The sequence below is a fragment of the Protopterus annectens genome, chromosome 13.part0 (genome assembly GCF_019279795.1).
Source record: "Protopterus annectens isolate FY-2018-M chromosome 13.part0, PAN1.0, whole genome shotgun sequence".
Taxonomy (NCBI): Eukaryota; Metazoa; Chordata; order Ceratodontiformes; family Protopteridae; genus Protopterus; species Protopterus annectens.
This window is the reverse complement of record NC_056747.1, coordinates 844,170,399-844,189,220: the sequence shown is the minus strand read 5'-3', so window position 1 is coordinate 844,189,220 and position 18,822 is coordinate 844,170,399. Positions and strand designations below refer to the sequence as shown.

General features: G+C 43.6%; 1 protein-coding gene across 1 annotated transcript in view; it reads left to right on the top strand.

The window, feature by feature from the left end:
• The window catches only part of GGNBP2 (gametogenetin binding protein 2), a 677,078-nt gene that overhangs the window by 435,979 nt on the left and 222,277 nt on the right, over window positions 1–18,822 (top strand). The window contains exon 19 of the mRNA XM_044054566.1: window positions 16,910–17,060. Coding sequence (XP_043910501.1) covers window positions 16,910–17,060 — 151 coding nt within the window. The remainder of the gene's footprint in view (window positions 1–16,909; window positions 17,061–18,822) is intronic.

Below are 18,822 nucleotides of genomic sequence, written 5' to 3'. Positions count from 1 at the left end.
TTCTCAGAGGGGTACCCACTGGGGACATCCTGGAGGCTGCAACATGGACTTCTGTTCATACCTTCACCAAGCATTACCACCTGCATATCTTCAAGTCCAGGTCAGGCTTTGCCAGCGCAGTCTTGCAGGGCATCCTTGCCAGCCCCCAGTCTTCTTGATTGCCTCCGGCCTTTTCTTCAGCTTTGGGAATCAACCCAAGTGCGATGACTAAAACAGTGAAACACGAATATAGTACAGTTGTGTACACTTACCATAAATGTAGATGTTCGAGTGTATTCACTGTTGCAGTCCTGGATGTTCTTCGTGTTTCACTGTTGCAGTCATTACATTTGGGTAATCTGCTGGCAGGTTGCTCTCAGTCGGCCTGATTAACAAAGTCTTGGGTCCTGCGTTGGTTGCTGTCCTTTCTTCCATGACATGCAGTCGTCAGGTGTATAAAACATGCAGGCGACCTCATTTCCTCAGCCTTTCTTCCCGTGCGGTGTCCGAAGCAGAAGCAGTTCACAAGTGCCGGTCGGCTGACTCCTGAAATTTTCGTTTGAGTTTCAGAACCGAAGTCTTCAACTTAAAGCCAAGTACCCCATTGGGGAAACTTTTTCTTCCTCAGTACCGATGTCCGTAAAAGTTAATAGCATTACTTGTGGAAACGAAATACCTCATAAAGATTTTCATCTGTACTGTATTCCTTGTCTAGGCCCTGACCACGACATACCTTGCTGTCGGTTTTGTGCTTTATTTAATCAGCGCACTATCCGTTGTTGGTACATTTTTGCCTCTAAATATTTTGGTTCTTGGTTTAATTATCCAGAAATGACGTCCGTTAGCCATCCGACTACCGGAATTTCGAAAAAACGCAAAGATAAAGACAGAGACAGGACGTTGAGATCCAAAACTGCTGACGATGCTTCTAAGCCAGTCGCCAGTTCGCCGGTACTCAGTGAGGCACTTTTGCAGCCCCTGATACCCGCTACTTCTGACTCGCAGGCTTCTACTGAGACCCATTTGGAGTCCGGTATGCCACGAGATACTATGGAACCCACGGATATCTCTACCTTGGATGGGTCCGGAGCCGCTGTGCAGGCACCGGCTTCTGAGGGTGTATTCAAGCCTACAGACTTGCATGTCAAACCAGCTCCACCTTCAATACTAAGGCCTACATCTCTATGTCAAAAAAAAAAAAAAAAACTACGCCCAGGCCACATGTTCAGGCCCGTATGCCTAAAAAAACAAATTATCAAAATGGCTGAAGATCTAATTACTCTAATCAGGGGTAGTCAACCCCTCCCCCCATTCTAAGAGGCCTAGGCCTGAGCTTGACTGAGTCTTCTGATCAGGATTCTGTTTCTTCTGACTCTTCTAATGACCTGGATTTGTCCATACCTACTTATGAGGATTATGATGCAGAGGATTCCATTCCATCTGCTTCCCCTCCTGAGGATTTCTCTCTTTTGGTGAAACTTTACATACCTTAAGGGAGCATTTCCACTGGGAAAGTCAGGAATTCTCTGATTTACAAAAGAGGCTCAGGGATTTTCTTTTACCTCAGCATAGGCTTTTGGCTATACCTCCTGTACTAGACATTGTTAATGTGTTTTCGGAATCCAGTATGGCCCTGATTCCCTACATCCAGCTCCTTGTAAACCTGACAGATACTACAGGGTTCCTGAGTTCCACAAGTTCCTTTTCAAAAATCCTATTGCAGATCCTGAAACCATTTCTCAAGGGCCTAAGGGCATTAAGGCTTCTTCTGCAACCTTGGCTATCAGGGCTTTAAACTACCAATTTCATATGTTAAAATATCAACAGCATATTATTGGACTGCTTAAACAGAAAATGATTATTTCTGACTGTGTGGAAAATAAAGATTTACAGGATTTATTGCATTCTGCTGAACAAGTTGGAAAACATACTTTGCAATGTGGTTTTGATTCTTAAGAGGCCTCTTGCTGGGCTGCTGTTACTAGGTCTGTGCTTAGAAGGCATGCTTGGCTTAAGGAGCAATCTCTGCCTGATCATGTTAAAGCAAAATTGTTGGATGCTCCTTTAAATCAGGACCGCCTGTTTGGCAGTAAGGCTGAAAAAGTTTTGAAAAAAGCTAAGTTTATACAAACTGTAAAGGATTTCTTACAAGTGCAACCTCCAAGATTTAGTAGGCACTGGCCTACCAGGAATTGGTCCTTCCCAGTTCCTTCCAGATCCTCTCAAGCCAAATCCAGGCACACCAAAAGCGCCAGGTTTCAGTCCCAGGGGACTCTCAGACCTAAGCAATGGGGGAGGCCTCCACTTCCAAGTCTGGAAATAACAAGACAACCCCCTATGGTAAACAGTCTCAATGACTTTCCTTTACAATTACAAAGCACTTACCTTTTAGCCCCCCCTTTGGAGGGAAAGATTGCTTTTCATGCAAAAAACTGGGAACTCATAACCCAGGACAAATGGGTGTTAAATATAGTGTCCCAGGGATACAGATTTCATTTCCACACGTTGCCATCAAACGGGTGGCCAGACCTGCCCCCAAATCAGCGGGCAGAGGCTCAGAAACAAGTATTTTCCCTCTTAAACATGGGAGCTATTCAACCGGTACCAGAAGAGGAAAAGGGACAATGTTTCTATTCCAGGCTTTTCCTGGTACCCAGAAAAGACAAATCATGACGACAATTCTGGACCTGTCTACTCTAAACACCTTTCTGGACATTCCAAAATTCAAGATGCTGACTCTTCACCAGTTACTTCCTGTGCTAGGCAAAGATGCCTGGTTGGCAACTCTAGATTTAAAAGAAGCTTACCTGCATGTCCCAATCTGGGAATCTTGGCAGAAGATACCTACGCTTCAAAGCAGGCTACTTGCATTATCAGTTCTCTGCACTGCCCTTTGGCTTGTCTGCTGTGCCCAGGGTATTCACAAAGTGCCTGGCTCCAGTAATTGTATTTTGCAGGCAAAGAATTATTCTAATATATCCATACCTGGACGATTGTCTTATTCAGGCCGAAAACCAGGCCTTACTTCTAAATCATCTGGCATTTGTAAAAAGGGTTCTAACTTGTCTAGGGTACACCATAAACAAAATGAAATCACAACTGGCACCCTCTCAACAGATTACATTCCTGGGTGCAAGCTTGAATACAACTGCCCAGATGGCTTGCCTTACGCCAGAAAAGCAAATACATTTGGTAACTTACTTCAAACAAGTGGCCACAAAAAAACCCTGATGTTCGTGTTTCACTGTTGCAGTCATTACACTTGGGTTATCCTGCTGGCAGGCTACCCGGAGTCTGCCTGAATTCCAAAGTCCTGGTCCGGCGTCTGTTGCTGTCGCCTCTTCCCTGACGCTAGTGCGCCAGGGGTATAAAAGATGCAGCCGACGCCATTTTCTTCAGTCTTTCTTGCCGTGCGGTGCCCGAAGCAAAAGCAGTTCGCAAGTGCCGGTCTGCCGACTCCTGAGATTTTCATGTTCGAATTTCAGATCCGAAGTCTTCATTTAAAGCTAAGTACCCCGTTGGGGAAACTTTATTCTTGCTCCAGACCGATGTCAGAAAACGTTAATTGTATTTCTTGTGGGAAGCAAATACCTCATAAGTATTTCCATTCTTATTGTATTTCTTGCCTAGGCCCTGATCACAACGTCGTTAATTGTAGGTTTTCTGCTAGATTTAGCCAACGCACTATTAAGCGAAGGCACGATTTTGCATTTCACTACTTTGGCCACAGATTTAATTACACTATGTTGTCGGATAGCCATCTGACTACCGCAATTCACAAGAAATGCAAGGAAAAGGACAGGCATCCGAGGTCCAAAACTGACGAGGCTTCTTCTAAGCCAGTCGCCGGTTCTCAGTGAGCCGCTTTCGCAGCCCATGACGCCCGCTACCTCAGAGCCGCAGGCTGCTTCCGACTCCCACGTGGAGTCCGCTAGGCCGCAGGATACTCAAGGTATTGGACACTCGGAAAATATACCTTCAGATGGGTCCGGAGCCGCTGAGCAGGCATCGGCTTCTGAGGGTGTTTTCAGGCCAACACAGTTGTATGTAAAACTGACTACAGCTTCAAAGGCAAAGACTAAAGCTCCACTAAAGACAAAGAAACAAGTACAGCAATCTCATGGACAGGCCTCCATGCCTAAAAAGCAGATGCTCAAAATGGCCGAAGACCTAATTACTTTGATCAGGGGTTCCCATCCCCCTCCTGATAAGAGGCCTAGGCAAGAGACAGAATATGAATTTTCAGATCAGGTTTCCATTTCCTCTGATTCCTCCTCTGAACAGGAATACTCGCTTCCTCCCTATGAGGATTCTGATGCTGAAGAATCTAACCCTTCAGCCTCTCCTCCTGAGGGGTTACTCTTTTGGGGAAACCCTGCATGCCATGAGGGAGCACTTCCACTGGGACAGCCAGGACTACAGAGAATCTAAGAAAAGGCTGAGATTTCCTTTTACTTCCTCAGCACAGGCCTCTTGCTATTCCTCCTGTTTTAGACATTGTAGATGATGTATTTTTAGAGTCCGGCCTGTCTCCAGACTCTTTACCTCCAGCACCTGTTAAGCCAGACAGGTACTACAGGGTTCCAGATTCTCATAAATTTCTTTATAAAAACCCTGCTGCTGACCCAGAAACAATTTCTCAGGGTCCCAAAGGGGTCAAGGCTTCCTCTGCAAAAAAAAAACCCTATCTCCTCAGACAGGGATTCAAGGACTCTGGACAGATGGGGGAAAAAGATTTATACTTCTGCTACCTTGGCTGTAAGAGCTTTAAATTGTCAGTTTCATATACTTAAATGTCAGCAATACTTAATGTCACTGCTTAAACAGAAAATGTTGACTAATTCTGAATGTGCAGAAAACCAAGAAATGCAGGATTTATTGCATGCAGTTGAACAAGTGGGAAAGCATACTTTACAATGTGGTTTTGACTCTCTTGAGGCCTCCTGCACTGCCGCTGTTACAGGTACTGTCATTAGGAGGCATGCTTGGTTAAAAGAACAGAATCTGCCTGATCATGTTAAAGCAAAATTATTAGATGCTCCACTACAGTGTGATACTTTGGTGTTAAAGCAGAAGAGGTGTTGAAATTGGAGGATAAAGCGAAGTCTATGCAGACAGTTAAGGATTTCTTACAGGTACAGCCACCCAGATTTAGCAGGAATTGGCCTTCTAAGAATTGGTCCTTTCCAGTGTCAGAAAGGCCACAAAGAGGCAGATACAGACGCCCCAGAGGCAGATCCCAGCCTCAAGGTTCATACAGGTCCAAACAATGGGGTGCTTCTACCTCCAAAAGCGGAGAAGACAAGTCTCAGTCATATAGGAAACAGTCCCAATGACTTTCCTCTGCCAGCACCAATCTATTGGCAGCCCCCTTAGGGGGAAAACTAGCACTTTTTTCACAAAACTGGCACATGATCACCCAGGACAAATGGGTCTTGAATATAGTGTCACAGAGTTACAGGTTCCATTTTCACACCCTGCCAAGGTCAAAAGGTATGCCAGACCTGCCACACAATCAATGGGCAGAGGCACAAAAACAAATTTCATCTCTCATGGACATGAGGGCCATTCAGCGAGTGCTGCAGCAAGAGCAGGGACAAGGCTTTTACTCAAGACTTTTCTTGGTACCCAGAAAGGACAAAGCCTGGAGACCAATACTCGACCTGTCTATTCTAAACACATTTCTGGACATTCCAAAATTCAAAATGTTGACTGTGCAGCAACGTCTGCCCATGCTGGGCAAGAAGGCTTGGCTTGTAACATTGTACGTAAAGGAGGCATACCTGCATGTCCCAATCAGACAGTCTTGCAGAAGATACCTCAGATTCATAACTGGCTCAATGCACTACCAATTCTTTGCACTGCCCTTTGGCTTATCTACTGCACCCAGGGTCTTCACAAAATGCCTGGCACCAGTAATTGCATTTTGCAGACAGAGGAATTCAAATATATCCTTACTTGGACGACTGCCTTATTCAAGCAGAGAACCAGTGCATTCTACTAAAGCATCTGGCGTTTGTAAAAAGATTACTAATTTGCCTAGGGTACACAGTAAACGAAAAGAAATCAAAACTAGTGCCCTCTCAAGAGATAATATTCCTGGGTGCAAGCTTAAATACAACTGCCCAGATGGCTTATCTCACGCCAAACAAAGGCAGCTGACTTCTTACTTCAAAATGTTGGCAACGAAGACCCAGTTATCTGCAAGAAAAAAATCTGCAGACTTTGGGTTTCATCGCATCCTGCATTCTGCTAATTCCATATGCAAGACTGCATATGAGGAAACTACAATGGTATCTAAAAAGCGTTTGGACTCAACATTGCCACAGCCTGGAAACTTTAATTACCCTCATTCCCTGCCTGCAACAGGAGTGGGCACATGCCTGTCACCACAACAAGGGACAGCCATTCACTTTACCCACAGCCAGGCAGACATTAACAACAGATGCATCAGACTATGCCTGGAGGGCACACATGGCAGGAAAATGTATTCGGGGCACATGGTCCGTAACCAAATGCATCTTCATATCAATCAAAGAGATGCTAGCTGTTCAAAATGCCCTGACAGCCTTCAAGGATCTGCGTCATCCAGGACAACTGCTGATAAAGACTGACAATACTATAGTCATGTGGTACATAAACAAGCAGGGAGGAACGCATTCCTATCCCCTCTGCAGACTAGCCATGACTTTGTGGGACACAGCATTGACTTATCAAGTACACCTGCAAGCACAATTCCTGCCAGGAAAAATAAATACTCTGGCAGCCGAACTAAGCAGAAACTTCACAGATCCCCACGAGTGGAAACTGGATCCCCAAGTCTTCAGCATGATAAAGAAATAGGGATGCCCAGACATAGATCTATTTGCCTCCCCTCACAACTGCCAACTACAGAGATTCTGCACAAGGACTTATTACAAGCAAGCATGGAAAGTGGATGCTCTATCATTCAGCTGGAAAACCCTAACAGTATATGCCTTTCCTTCTCTGCCTCTTCTCCCCAAGGTACTCATAAAGGTCAGACAAGAAAAAACAGAAATGATTGATTGCCCCAGACTGGCCCCGCCAGCACTGGTACCCAATCCTAAAGAGCTTGTCTCAAGGCCCAGCCTGGACATTACCTCTAATTCCTCACTTACTAACCCAACGAAACAATCAGATCCTGCACAGCCAACTCAGAACCCGAAATCTGGCAGCATGGCGGATAATGTAGCCATTCAGAACACACCTCTCTCTAAAGCAGAGATGGATGTTATTTTGGAGGCCAGGGGGCCCAGTACCAGAAAATTTTGTGCAGAAAAATGGAAGAGATTCTGTGCTTGGAACCAGACACAAGGAATTAATACGTTTGTGCAAAATATTCCTCGGATTTTACAATATCTAACTGAGATGCTGGACAAAGGCCTATCCTTTTCATCAGTTAAAATCCATGCCTCTCCCATTTCAGCTCATTACAATACAGAACCATCTCTTTTTTCTCATCCATTGTTTAGGCAGTACCTCAGAGGGGCCAAAAACATAAGACCTCCAAGGAAAGCATCAATACCTGCATGGGACCTCAACTATGTCTTGGAAAAACTCACACTGCCTCCTTTTGAGCCAGCCAATACAGCTGAGATGAAGTTCTTATGGAAAACAGCTCTGCTCCTAGCAATAACCTCTGCAAGACGAGTCTCAGAGTTACAGGCACTCATGGCTGTAGACCCTTTTATCATTTTCCATCCAGACAGGGTTTCTCTGAGGACAAACCCGACATTTATGCCTAAGGTAGTGTCCAGCGTGGCCCTTAACCAAACCATTCATTTGCCTACTTTTTATCCAAACCCACAGAATAAGAGTGAGAGACTCCTGCATTCTTTGGACATACACAGACAGCTACTCTTCTACTTGGACAGAACTAAAGCTTTCAGAAAGATGGAGCAACTCTTAGTGGCATATGCTGCAGGATCACAAGGAAAGGCTATCTCAAAGCAGACTATTTCAAAATGGATAGGCCACTGCATTTGTTTCTGCTATTCACAACATGGCAAATCAGTGCCTAAGGGCATTAGGCCACATTCAGCCAGAGCAGCAACCACGTCAGCAGCCTTCCTCGGAGTACCAACCAAACACGTTTTAGAGGCTGCAACAGTGCACATTTTACAAGGCACTACCACTTACCTCTCTACTCTAAATCCAGAGCAGGCTTTGCCACTGCAGTTCTGCAAGGCCTTATAGCCTCTCCTAATCCTATTTAGACCCAGCCATCCAACCTCAGCTTTGGGATTCAACCCAAGTGTAATGACTGCAATAGTGAAACACGAACATAGTACAGTTGTGTATCTACCATAAGTGTAGATGTTAGTGTATTCACTGTTGCAGTCCAGGTTGCCCACCCTCCATCCCCCTTTTCTTTGCTGGGACTTATTCTTTACAATCTATGTGGTGTATTTGCTTATAGATGAAGGAAATGTTTACTTTAGTGCATGCATACTTATTGGTATTATTTTAGCCTACCCTTTTGGGGGCACCTGACATCTGGGGCAAGAAAAACTGAAGAAAATGGCGTCGACTGCATCTTTTATACCCCTGGCACACTGACGTCAGGGAAGAGGTGATGGCAACAGACGCCAGACCAGGACTTTGGAATTCAGGCCGACTGTGGGTAGCCTGACCCAAGTGTAATGACTGCAACAGTGAATACACTCTAACATCTACATTTATGGTAGGTACACAACTGTTCTTTATCTTCAAGACAAATACTGCAAGCCTTGGGGTTCATGGCCTCCTGCTTTCTTCTAATTCCATATGCAAGACTGCATATGAGGAAACTTCAGTGGTACTTAAAAAGTCTATGGAGTCAACATTGTCACAGCCTGGAAACCATGATTCCTATCATACCTTGCCTACACCTGGAGTTCCTATGGTGGGCAGAGGCCTGCCACCAAAACAAGGGACTGCCATTCACGCTACCCCCTGCTACCCAAGCCCAAACTAGACGCACCTTACTATGCATGCTGGGCTCACCTGGCAGGGATGTGCATTCAGGGCAAATGGAGCCCAAACCAAATGCACCTACATATCAATCAGAAATAAATATTAGCTGTTCAGAATGCTCCAACAGCCTTCAAGGACTACATTCTTCCAGGATAACTTATGGTAAAGGCGGACAACACTATGGTTATGTGGTACATAAACAAGCAGGGGGGTACACATTCCTACCTCCTCTGCAGACTAGCCATGGCATTGTGGAACACGGCCTTGAGCTACCAAGATACAAGATAAATACACTGGCAGACAAACTAAGCAGAAATCTCATGTGCCCACATGAGTGGAGACTGGAACCACGGATTTTCAACATGTTGACAAGCAAATGGGGGAGCCCAGACATAGATCTATTCACCTCCCCCCGGAACTACCAGTTGGACAAATTTTGCACAAGGACTCCCCACAAAAATGCTTGGAAAGTGAATGCTCTGTCCTTCAGCTGGAAAAACCTATCAGTCTGCGCCTTTCCCCCTCTGCCTCTACTCTGCAAAGTTCTGTTAAAAGTCAAACAGGACAAACTAAGAAGGATTTTGATTGCTCCAGACTGGCCACGCCAACACTGGTACCCGCTCCTGCCCAGTGTGTCACAAATATCTCCATGGCACCTGCCTCGGACACCTTCCTTACTGTTTCAGCAGGAGAACCAGATTCTGCATCCTCAGCTCCCAACATTGAACCTTGCAACTTGGCTAATCACTTAAATTCGCCCTTAGCATCCATTAGCAAACCTGTGATGGATGTCATCTTGGAGGTGAGAAGACCTAGTACTAGAAAATCTTATGCTGACAAATGGAAAAGATTCTGTGCTTGGAATCAATCTCAAGGAATGAGCACAGCAGCACCCAGTTTACCTCAGATTTTACAAGGGCCTGTCTTTTTCCTCGATTAAAATCCACGCCTCGGCCATTTCAGCTCATAACACAGTACCTCCCCTCTTCTCTCATCCTCTGCTCTAGCAGTACCTCAGAAGAGCCAAAAACTTGACACCACCCAGGAGAGCTCCAACCCCTGCCTGGGACCTTAACTTTGTATTGGAGAAACTCCCTCTACCTCCTTTCAAGCCAGCTGCTACTGCAAACTTAAAATTTCTTTCTTGGAAAGCAGCCTTCTTTCTAGCAATCACTTCAGCTAGAAGGATATCCGAGTTACATACCCTTATGGCAGTGGAGCCTTTCATCATATTTCATGCAGACAGGGTGTCACTCAGGACCAGTCAATCCTTCATGCCCAAGGTGGTATCCAGTGTGGCTCTTGATCAGTCCATTAGTTTGCCAACTTTCTTTCCCAATACACAGAACAAAGGTGAACGGATTCTGTATTTATTGGATGTGCACAGACAACTTAGATTCTACTTGGACAGGACTAAAACTCGAAAATCTGAACATTTGCTGCAGGGGCAGAGGGAAAGGCTATTTCAAAACCATTTCTAAATGGATAAGCCATTGTATTCATTTCTGCTATAAGCACCATGGAAAACCTACCCCCAGTGGATCAGATCTCATTCCACCAGGGCTGCATCTACTTCTGCAGCTTTTCTCAGAGGTGTTCCTACCAAGGATATTCTAGGAGCTGCTACCTGGAGTTCAGTTCATACTTTCACCAAGCATTATCATTTACCAATTTTCTCTAAATCTAGAGCTGGCTTTGCCACTGCTGTCTTGCAAGGCTTTGTAGCTGGTCCTAATGCTGTATAAATCCATCCTTCCAACCATAGCTTTGGGAATCTACCCAAATGTAATGACTGCAACAGTGAAACATGAAGAACATAGTGCAGTTGTGTACACTTACCATAAATGTAGATGTTCGAGTGTATTCACTGTTGCAGTCTTGGTTACCCTCCCTCCAACCCCCTGTTTTTCTCCGAATATATCTCTACTTTCTATTGCTATGCTTAAAAGCCTTTTTGGTGTATTTGCTTTTGGTTGGAGGTATATATATATATATTTTTTTTAATTTTATTTTGCTCCCCATTCGGGGGGCACCTGACATCTGGGGCAAGAAAAACTGAGGTAATGACATCAGCTGCATGTTTTATACCCCTGACGTCATGGAAGAAGGGACAGCAACCAACTCAGGACACAAGACTTTGTTAATCAGGCCGACTTAGGGCAACCTGCCAGCAGATTACCCAAATGTAATGACTGCAACAGTGAATACACTGTAACATCTACATTTATGGTAAGTGTACACAACTGTACTTTTCCCACCCTCCACCCCCCCTTGTCTCTCTCTCTCTTCCTTTCTCCTTACAGGGAATTTTTTTGGTATTTACTTTCTACTGGTGGTATTCTTCCACCATAACCTAACTTCCCTATTTGGGGGCAAGAAAAACTGATGTAATGGTGTCTGCTGCCTGATTTTATATCTCTGACGACCTGACGTCAGTCCTGGAGCGACTGCAACCAACGCAGAAATACTAAGCCTCTGGTATTTGGGCCGACTGAGGGCTATCTCTGACAGGATAACCCAAGTGTGATGACTGCAACAAGTGAATACACTCTAACATATACATTTCCTTTCCATCTGTGGGGGCGTGTGCACTGAAGCTATTTATAGCATCCTGTAAGAGGTTATAATCTGCTTTGGAGAAATTTTTTAGTTTAAAAATGAAGATGCCCTTAAACCAATTCTAACAGAGTTGAACACTAAAACAAAAAATAAGCATCACGACATCATGACACAAGCCCACCAATGAATGCCTTAATTAAAACACAATCAATTACATATTGTGACACGTAAAGCACATAAGTAAAAACTATTAAATACATTGATATTTCAACAAACTTTTGACTGAAATATTTTCATTTAAACCTGATTCTGTGTCATCACACAAACACTGTCCACTTTAATTCTAGATACTCCAAAAAATGTTATACTGACTAGTAAAAATCAAAGTAAAAGAATAAAAGCACTTCACCTTATATTCTTATTTATTTTTGGTTTTAGTGTTCGGCTCCATTAGTATTGGTATAAGGGCTTCTTTATTTTTAAATTTTAGTTTTTGCCCATTTGGCAAGTGTTTGTTTAGTTGTTGCTTGGGGGGGGGGGGCGCAAGTGTGATGGTTATTTCAAGTGAGACTGATTTGTGGTCATATCTCACCAGGGAAGTGGTTCCCCCATATTGGTGAGCACCAGAGCTAGGATGTTGGCACCCCATGTGGGGGTGTCAACCAGCTTGTCCAGGGCATTGGAGTTAACCAAGTCAAGGAACCTTTGGGCAAGTGAGTTTGAGCGCAAGCAGTTTCCCAGTCAGTGGATGGGTAGTTAAAGTTGCCCAAAACCATGGTGTTTGGATATATCTTGATAGACTCAAGTAGATCCAAATAGGCAGAGTGGGTGTCCTGATTCATTTACTGGGTCCTGTAGCTGGCAATAACTTGAGTAGGTGTCCTACCAACAGTTAGTTGCACATGAAATATCTTCAGGGAATCTTACTGTTTAGCCAATGTGGAGGTGTATTTATCTTTAATGATTATTGATGCACTACCTCCTTTAGTTTTTACACCATCAGTTTGTGGTCTGAACATGTGGACGGAGGTGTGGCTGGGGGGCTCTCCACAGCCTTGAAGCAGTTCTCCATGACTGCAAAATGTCGGTCTTCCAAGGTGAGGACTGCTTCCATTGAGTGCAGTTTCATGTTAAAACTCCTAGCATTTAGCAGCATAACTTTGAGGTTGTTTTTAGATGGAGTTTTCACATTGGGAATTTTGTCCTTGAGACACTGCCTAAAAAGGCACTATGGGGGTGGCAAGAGCTTTAGCCAGTAGCCAAATCACAGGGGTGACAGATGAAGACATCTTTGGCAAAGCATAGAGGTCTGTCAATCATGTTATCCCAGGCTGACAGATACTGGATCCCCTTAGAATGACACTAGAAGCTAAGCCAATTATTGAAGTCAATCATTTTCTGTTTGTATTAAGGCGTCATCCTAAGATGAAGATAAAATGCTGCTTAAGGCTAGGGACATACCTACTTGAGACGCACTGTCCGAGAGCTCAGTCATGTGTCTCTACATAGTCCAGAGGAGTTCGTCTCAAGTAGTTCACACCAACATGGACTAGGAGTCATAACAGTAGCTGTGGTTGATGTGGCGCATCCTGGCATGTGACAGACAGCTGATCGTGAACTTTTCCTTATCTAGCCTGATGAGAGCGATGTGTGTGTGTGTCTAACGATGGAATTGCCTATGACTAATATGTTTACCTTTGTGCTTTTCCTTTACGGCTTGATAGGTGACAGACTGGTGCATGAGCTATTAATGTGTATTGTGTTCTGTGGAAGAAGTGTTGTGTAGCGTGCTTTTGTGTTGGAGCTCTCTGGTGTTTAGGTATGTTCCTGGTGAGGACCCCTGCATATGTAGGCATGTGTGATGTGGGTTTGGGTGGAGTAGGAGGACCCCTGCTAATAAAAAACGACACCACAGTGATGTGGTACATCAACAAGCAGGGGGGGACCCACTCTGCAGGCTAGCCAGGACCCTGTGGAACATGGCTTTGACTATGTATATTCATCTGGAAGCTCAATTCCTGCCAGGCAAACAAAACTCTGGCAGATAATTTAAGCAGAAATCTCCCTAGACCCACACGAGTAGCAATTAGACTTCAACACCTTCAGCCTTCTAACCCAGAAATGGGGGACCGCGAAGGTGGACTTGTTTGCCTCCCCCTACAGTCACCAGCTCAGCAAAATCTGCACCAGGACACCTTACAGCAGGGCCTGGAATGTGGATGCCCTATCCTTGCAGTGGGTAAACCTCTCTATACATTCCCCCCTCTGCCTCTTCTTACAAGAGTATTACTCAAGATAAGACAGGAAAGACTAAGGGCAATCCTGATTGCTCCAGACTGGCCACACCAACACTAGTACCCTCTACTGCGCATTCTGTCACCGGTGCCACCATGGCACCTAACCCAGATCCCAACCCTCCTCACTCAGCAGGAGGGACAGATCTTGCATCCACAACTGCAAACGCTGAACCTTGCAGCCTGGCTTATTCTTGAATTCTCCTCCAGTGGCCAGCCTAAGCAAGCAGGTGCTGGACCTCATTCTTGAAGCCAGAAGACCCAGTACAAGGAAATACTATGCTGATAAGTGGAAGAGGTATTGTTCCTGGATTCGTTCTAAAGGAAGCGGACACAGCACTGCACTCCTTACCTCTCATCCTGGATTACTTAGCAGATCTACTCCACAGAGGCCTATCCTTTTCTTCCATTAAGATCCATGCCTCTGCCATCTCTGCTCATTACAGCACTGAGCCCACCTCTCTTCTGTCACCCTCTCATCAAACAGTTCCTGTGAGGGGCCAGCAACTTAAGGCCACCAAGGAGAGCACCCACCCCTGGTTGGAATCTTAAGTTTGTGCTGGAAAAGCTCACGCTACCCCCCTTTGAGCCTGCAGCGTCAGCAGACTTAAAATTCCTCTCTCTGAAAACAGCCTTGCTTCTGGCCATCACTGCAGCTAGAAGAGTGTGAGCTACTAACACTTATGGCTGTGGAACCCTTAATTATTTTTCATGCTGACAGGGTCTCCCTCAGGACTAACCCTACTTTTATGCCTAAAGTGGTGTCCAGTGTGGCTCTTAACCAATCTATCCATTTGTCAACCTTTTTCCCTAACCCTCAAAATAAAGGGGAAAGGATCCTGCACTCTAGACGTACGCAGACAGCTCAGATTCTGCCTTGATGGGACTAAGCCTTTCAGGAAATCTGACCAGTTACTAGTCTCATTGAGGCAAGAGGGCAAGGCCATATCAAAACAAGCCATCTCCAAGTGGATAGCACACCGTATCCATTTCTGTTACAAACATCATGGGAAACCACCCCCCTCTGGGGGTCAGAACCCATTCCACTAGGGCAACTTCAACCCCTACAGCATTCTTCAGGGGAACCCCTACCAGGGACATTCTGGAAGCTGCTACCTGGAGTTCTGTTCATACCTTCAAGCATTACCACCTGCCTATCTTTTCCAAATACAGGGCGGGTTTTGCAACAGCAGTCCTGAAGTGCATAATAGCCAGCCCCAACTCTTGACTGCCTCCACCCATTCTTCTGCTTTGGGAATCAACCCAAATGTGATGACTGCAACAGTGAAACACGAAGAACATAGTACAGTTGTGTACACGTACCATAAATGTAGATGTTAGAGTGTATTCACTGTTACAGTCCTGGCTTCCCACCCTCCAACCCCCTTGTCTCTCTCTCTCTCCCCTTCTCTATCTCTATTACAAATCCCTTACAGGGCTATTGGTATTTACTTTTTACTGGTGGTGTTTTTCCACCATAACTTAGCTCCCTATTTGGAGGGCTCCTGCCATTTGGGGCAAGAAAAACTGATGTAATGGTGTCGGCTGCCTGTTTTTATACCCCTCACCTGACGTCAGTCCTGAAGTGGCAGCAAATGAGACAAAAATACTAGGTCTATGGTATTCGAGCCGACTGAGATCTACCTGCAGGCATATAACCCAAGTGTGATGACTGCAGCAGTGAATACATGCTAACATCTACATTTATGGTAAGTGTACACAACTGTACTTTCTGCTGTTTGGCTTTGTATTAAGTCATTCTGTCCAATGGAACTCTGGAAGTTTGCACCAACTTTCAATGGGTGGAGCCCAAGTTTGACAGACTGAAATTGCCTTCACATTTCAAACAAATGCACATATCTCTAGAACTATAGGGGTTACTAAAGAAGTGTAAATGGCAAACTCTTCAGCACAAACTATTTTTTAGTGGTAGTGTTCTTTAGGCTTGAGGTCTTCAACTGGATTTCATAATTTATTTTTATTTTGTTTAACATTTGTTTACTGGGAAAGTTAGACTTAGAACAAAGCCAGTTTTCTGCGGAGGCCCAGGGAGAAACACTCCAGACACATGTCTTTGTAATGTGAGAGAAAACCCACACGAACGCAGAGAGGACATGCAGACTCTGCACAGAAGTCACTCCAGCCGAGAATCAAACCGGAGAACCTCTTGCTGTAAGGTGACAGCGCTACTGCTGCACCACTGCGCCGTCCAATATAATTAGTTTAAATTAATTTGGAATTATATTAATTCCAAAATAGTAAGTCACAGTAAACACTAACTTAAGTTTGTAATATTTTGTAAATAACATAGATCATCTAAGCAACCACTGAAATTACACACACTGTCAGCTGAGTTTTGTTCACCCAGATGAAGGCTTGGTTGTCAAGGTGTTTAGAAAAACGTGAAATTTAAGACAAAATATTATATGAACAAAAATTGTTTTGTTTACCTGCACTAGACATTGGTCAAATAGTAATGCAGTTAGCATTGCTATTGTGTAAGTTTTAAGATGAAATATTTTATTGCTTTGTATATGGCATGGTTTTGGAATTAATACAAATATGAACAAGCAATATTTGATGCCTAGAGGAGTCAGTAGGATGTAATTGCTGAAACACCTGGAGGCATCACTGAGCAGTAATTAAGAGTTAAATCCTGCCTTACAGTAATATACTGGTAGGGATGAGACCTGACAGTGAAGTGGTGAAGGGTACAGAGAAAATAAGTCCACACAAGAAAATGTGGTCATATTGTTGCAGAGATCAATGAAAACCATGTTGCTTATAAGCTTTTGAAAGGCATCTACTTAAAAAAATGTATGATAGGCAGCAAAACTGTTAGTGTTTATTTTTGTTTAATAAACCTAGGTTTAAATGCTGTTTTATATGCATAATTATACAGATGTCATAACTGTGTATTCCAGGAATATAACAATGACCAAGAAACACTGCTGAAATTGTCCAACTTCATAAAAAGCCAAAATGTTTGTGCGTAAACTTTAATGTTTGGTGATGTAGCTTTAGCCATTTACAAAATATAATGCAAATTAACACTGAACTTGCTTGCTTTAACAGTTTATATTTTCCTTTGTCTTTTTAAGGGCTCATTGGAACTAGCAGAGAGCATCTGTAGAGCCTGTGGCAGCTCTGAAGACACTAATAGCAGTGTGGAAGTAATTGTTCCTAGTGAAAATATATCATGCTGTTGTCCGAGTAGTGGGCATGCATTAAGTTCACCAAAGTCATGTAAAGGTATTGTGTTTTTAATGTGTATTTCATAGGTTGTTTGCAGTTAACATTACCATAAACTTTGTATGTGAAGTAAACCTAAGTTCTGTTGAGCAGTGAAAACTTGCATGGTTTTGGTAATGCATTCATACTGAAAAGAAGTGGCATAGGATGAGAACAGCACTTGCGTATTGCAAGACACTGTGATCTAATGTTAGTGGCCAATTTGGTTTCCCTTGTAGCTTAATTTGGTTGAAGTAGCCCTTAAGAAGCAAATATTACATGTGAAAGCTGGTGCAGGCCATTGTACAGTTTAGATTGTTGTATGAAATGTGCAGTTACTGAAACATGGTTTCACATTTTGTTTTGTGAGGATCACCGGGGAATTGAATACTACTGTCATGCTCTTTAATCCCCACTCCCATCCCCACCCCCCCCAAAAAAAATCACAGATTGCTTTTGGCAGTGTTTGGTACTATGTGAGTGAAGTATTCTTTGACACTATAGTTGTACAGGTGTCTGCTCACATGCAGTTTTATTTTATTTTTATTTTTTAAAAAATATACAAATATTTTAACGTTTTAAAATAGAAGTTTCAGGAGTATATGATGCACATAATACAGGTGTTACAGGTGGGGTAAATATGTTACAGCCAAAAGGAGGGCATAGTATGGAGGGGAATTTTAGTATTGAAGATAGTAAAAATTGTAAAATACTAAGAGCTGTGATAAAGGAGCTAAAAAAACAGAAGTGGATATTGTATGTTTGTACAAGAGAATGGCTAGGTCAGATGGGGAAGCAAGATGGTATAAGTTTAGAAGTTGGAGAGGTTGAGATTAAACAACCAAGGATTTTCCAGGAAGAATGTGTTGGCTTCCTAGGTTGAAGTGTGGGTTGCATGTAGGTAGTTTCACAGTTTGGGAGAATGGTATATATTGGTGTAGGAGCGTAGAGAAGGGGAGCCAAGGAGGAGGCTGGCTGTAAAATATCTGTAGGCCTATTACGTTAGCAGGCTGTACTGATGCAAGAAATTTAAATGTGATATTACTTTAAGACTAATTGCTGCTTTTTTGGATGCATCTGATAGTTCAACTTTAAATGTTTGGAAGAGTAAAGTAGGTGTCCTGGAATACTGCTTATTTTAAATAGAATTGCCAAATATTGGGTAATGTCACATTTTTAATGCATCTTTAAATTATTTTTTTAGCATTGTGCTATAACTAGCTTTTGGTTGAAGGTTTGATGTTTTCATGCATATCAATGTGTTGGGTAAGTATGGGAGTTTCCATAGTGGTTCACCAAGTGGCATCTAGACAAAGCTACAGCTGGACTAATGTGTGTGGCCGCAGCTTCTTCTGGGTGCTAAGCTTTTTTTGTAAAGGGGAAATCCCCTCTGCATTCCCATCAATTGAATTGGCACTGGCATTAAGTTTTTGTAACAGACCTTTCTTGTCTGTTGAATTATGAGCAATGAGTTGTAACTTTGACTCCAGCAGTAGCATGATCTAAGAAAGTTCATTGCATTCATGGCAGTAGACCAGTATTTTGAACAGAATTTTACCTCCTGTAACAGGACATACATTGGGCTGCACCGTGCTGCTTTGTTCTTGCCACTTTTGTTTACAGGCTGTTCATTTATTTTCCTCTTGCCTTGAGCCTTTAAGGGTACTGTTTCTGTATTCTCTGTATAATGTCTTAATATTGTCCCGTTTTCAGTTTTATTTTTCAAGTATCGTGTCATTATCCCAAGTCAACTTTTAACAGGCTTCTCCCCTGTTGGGGTGTT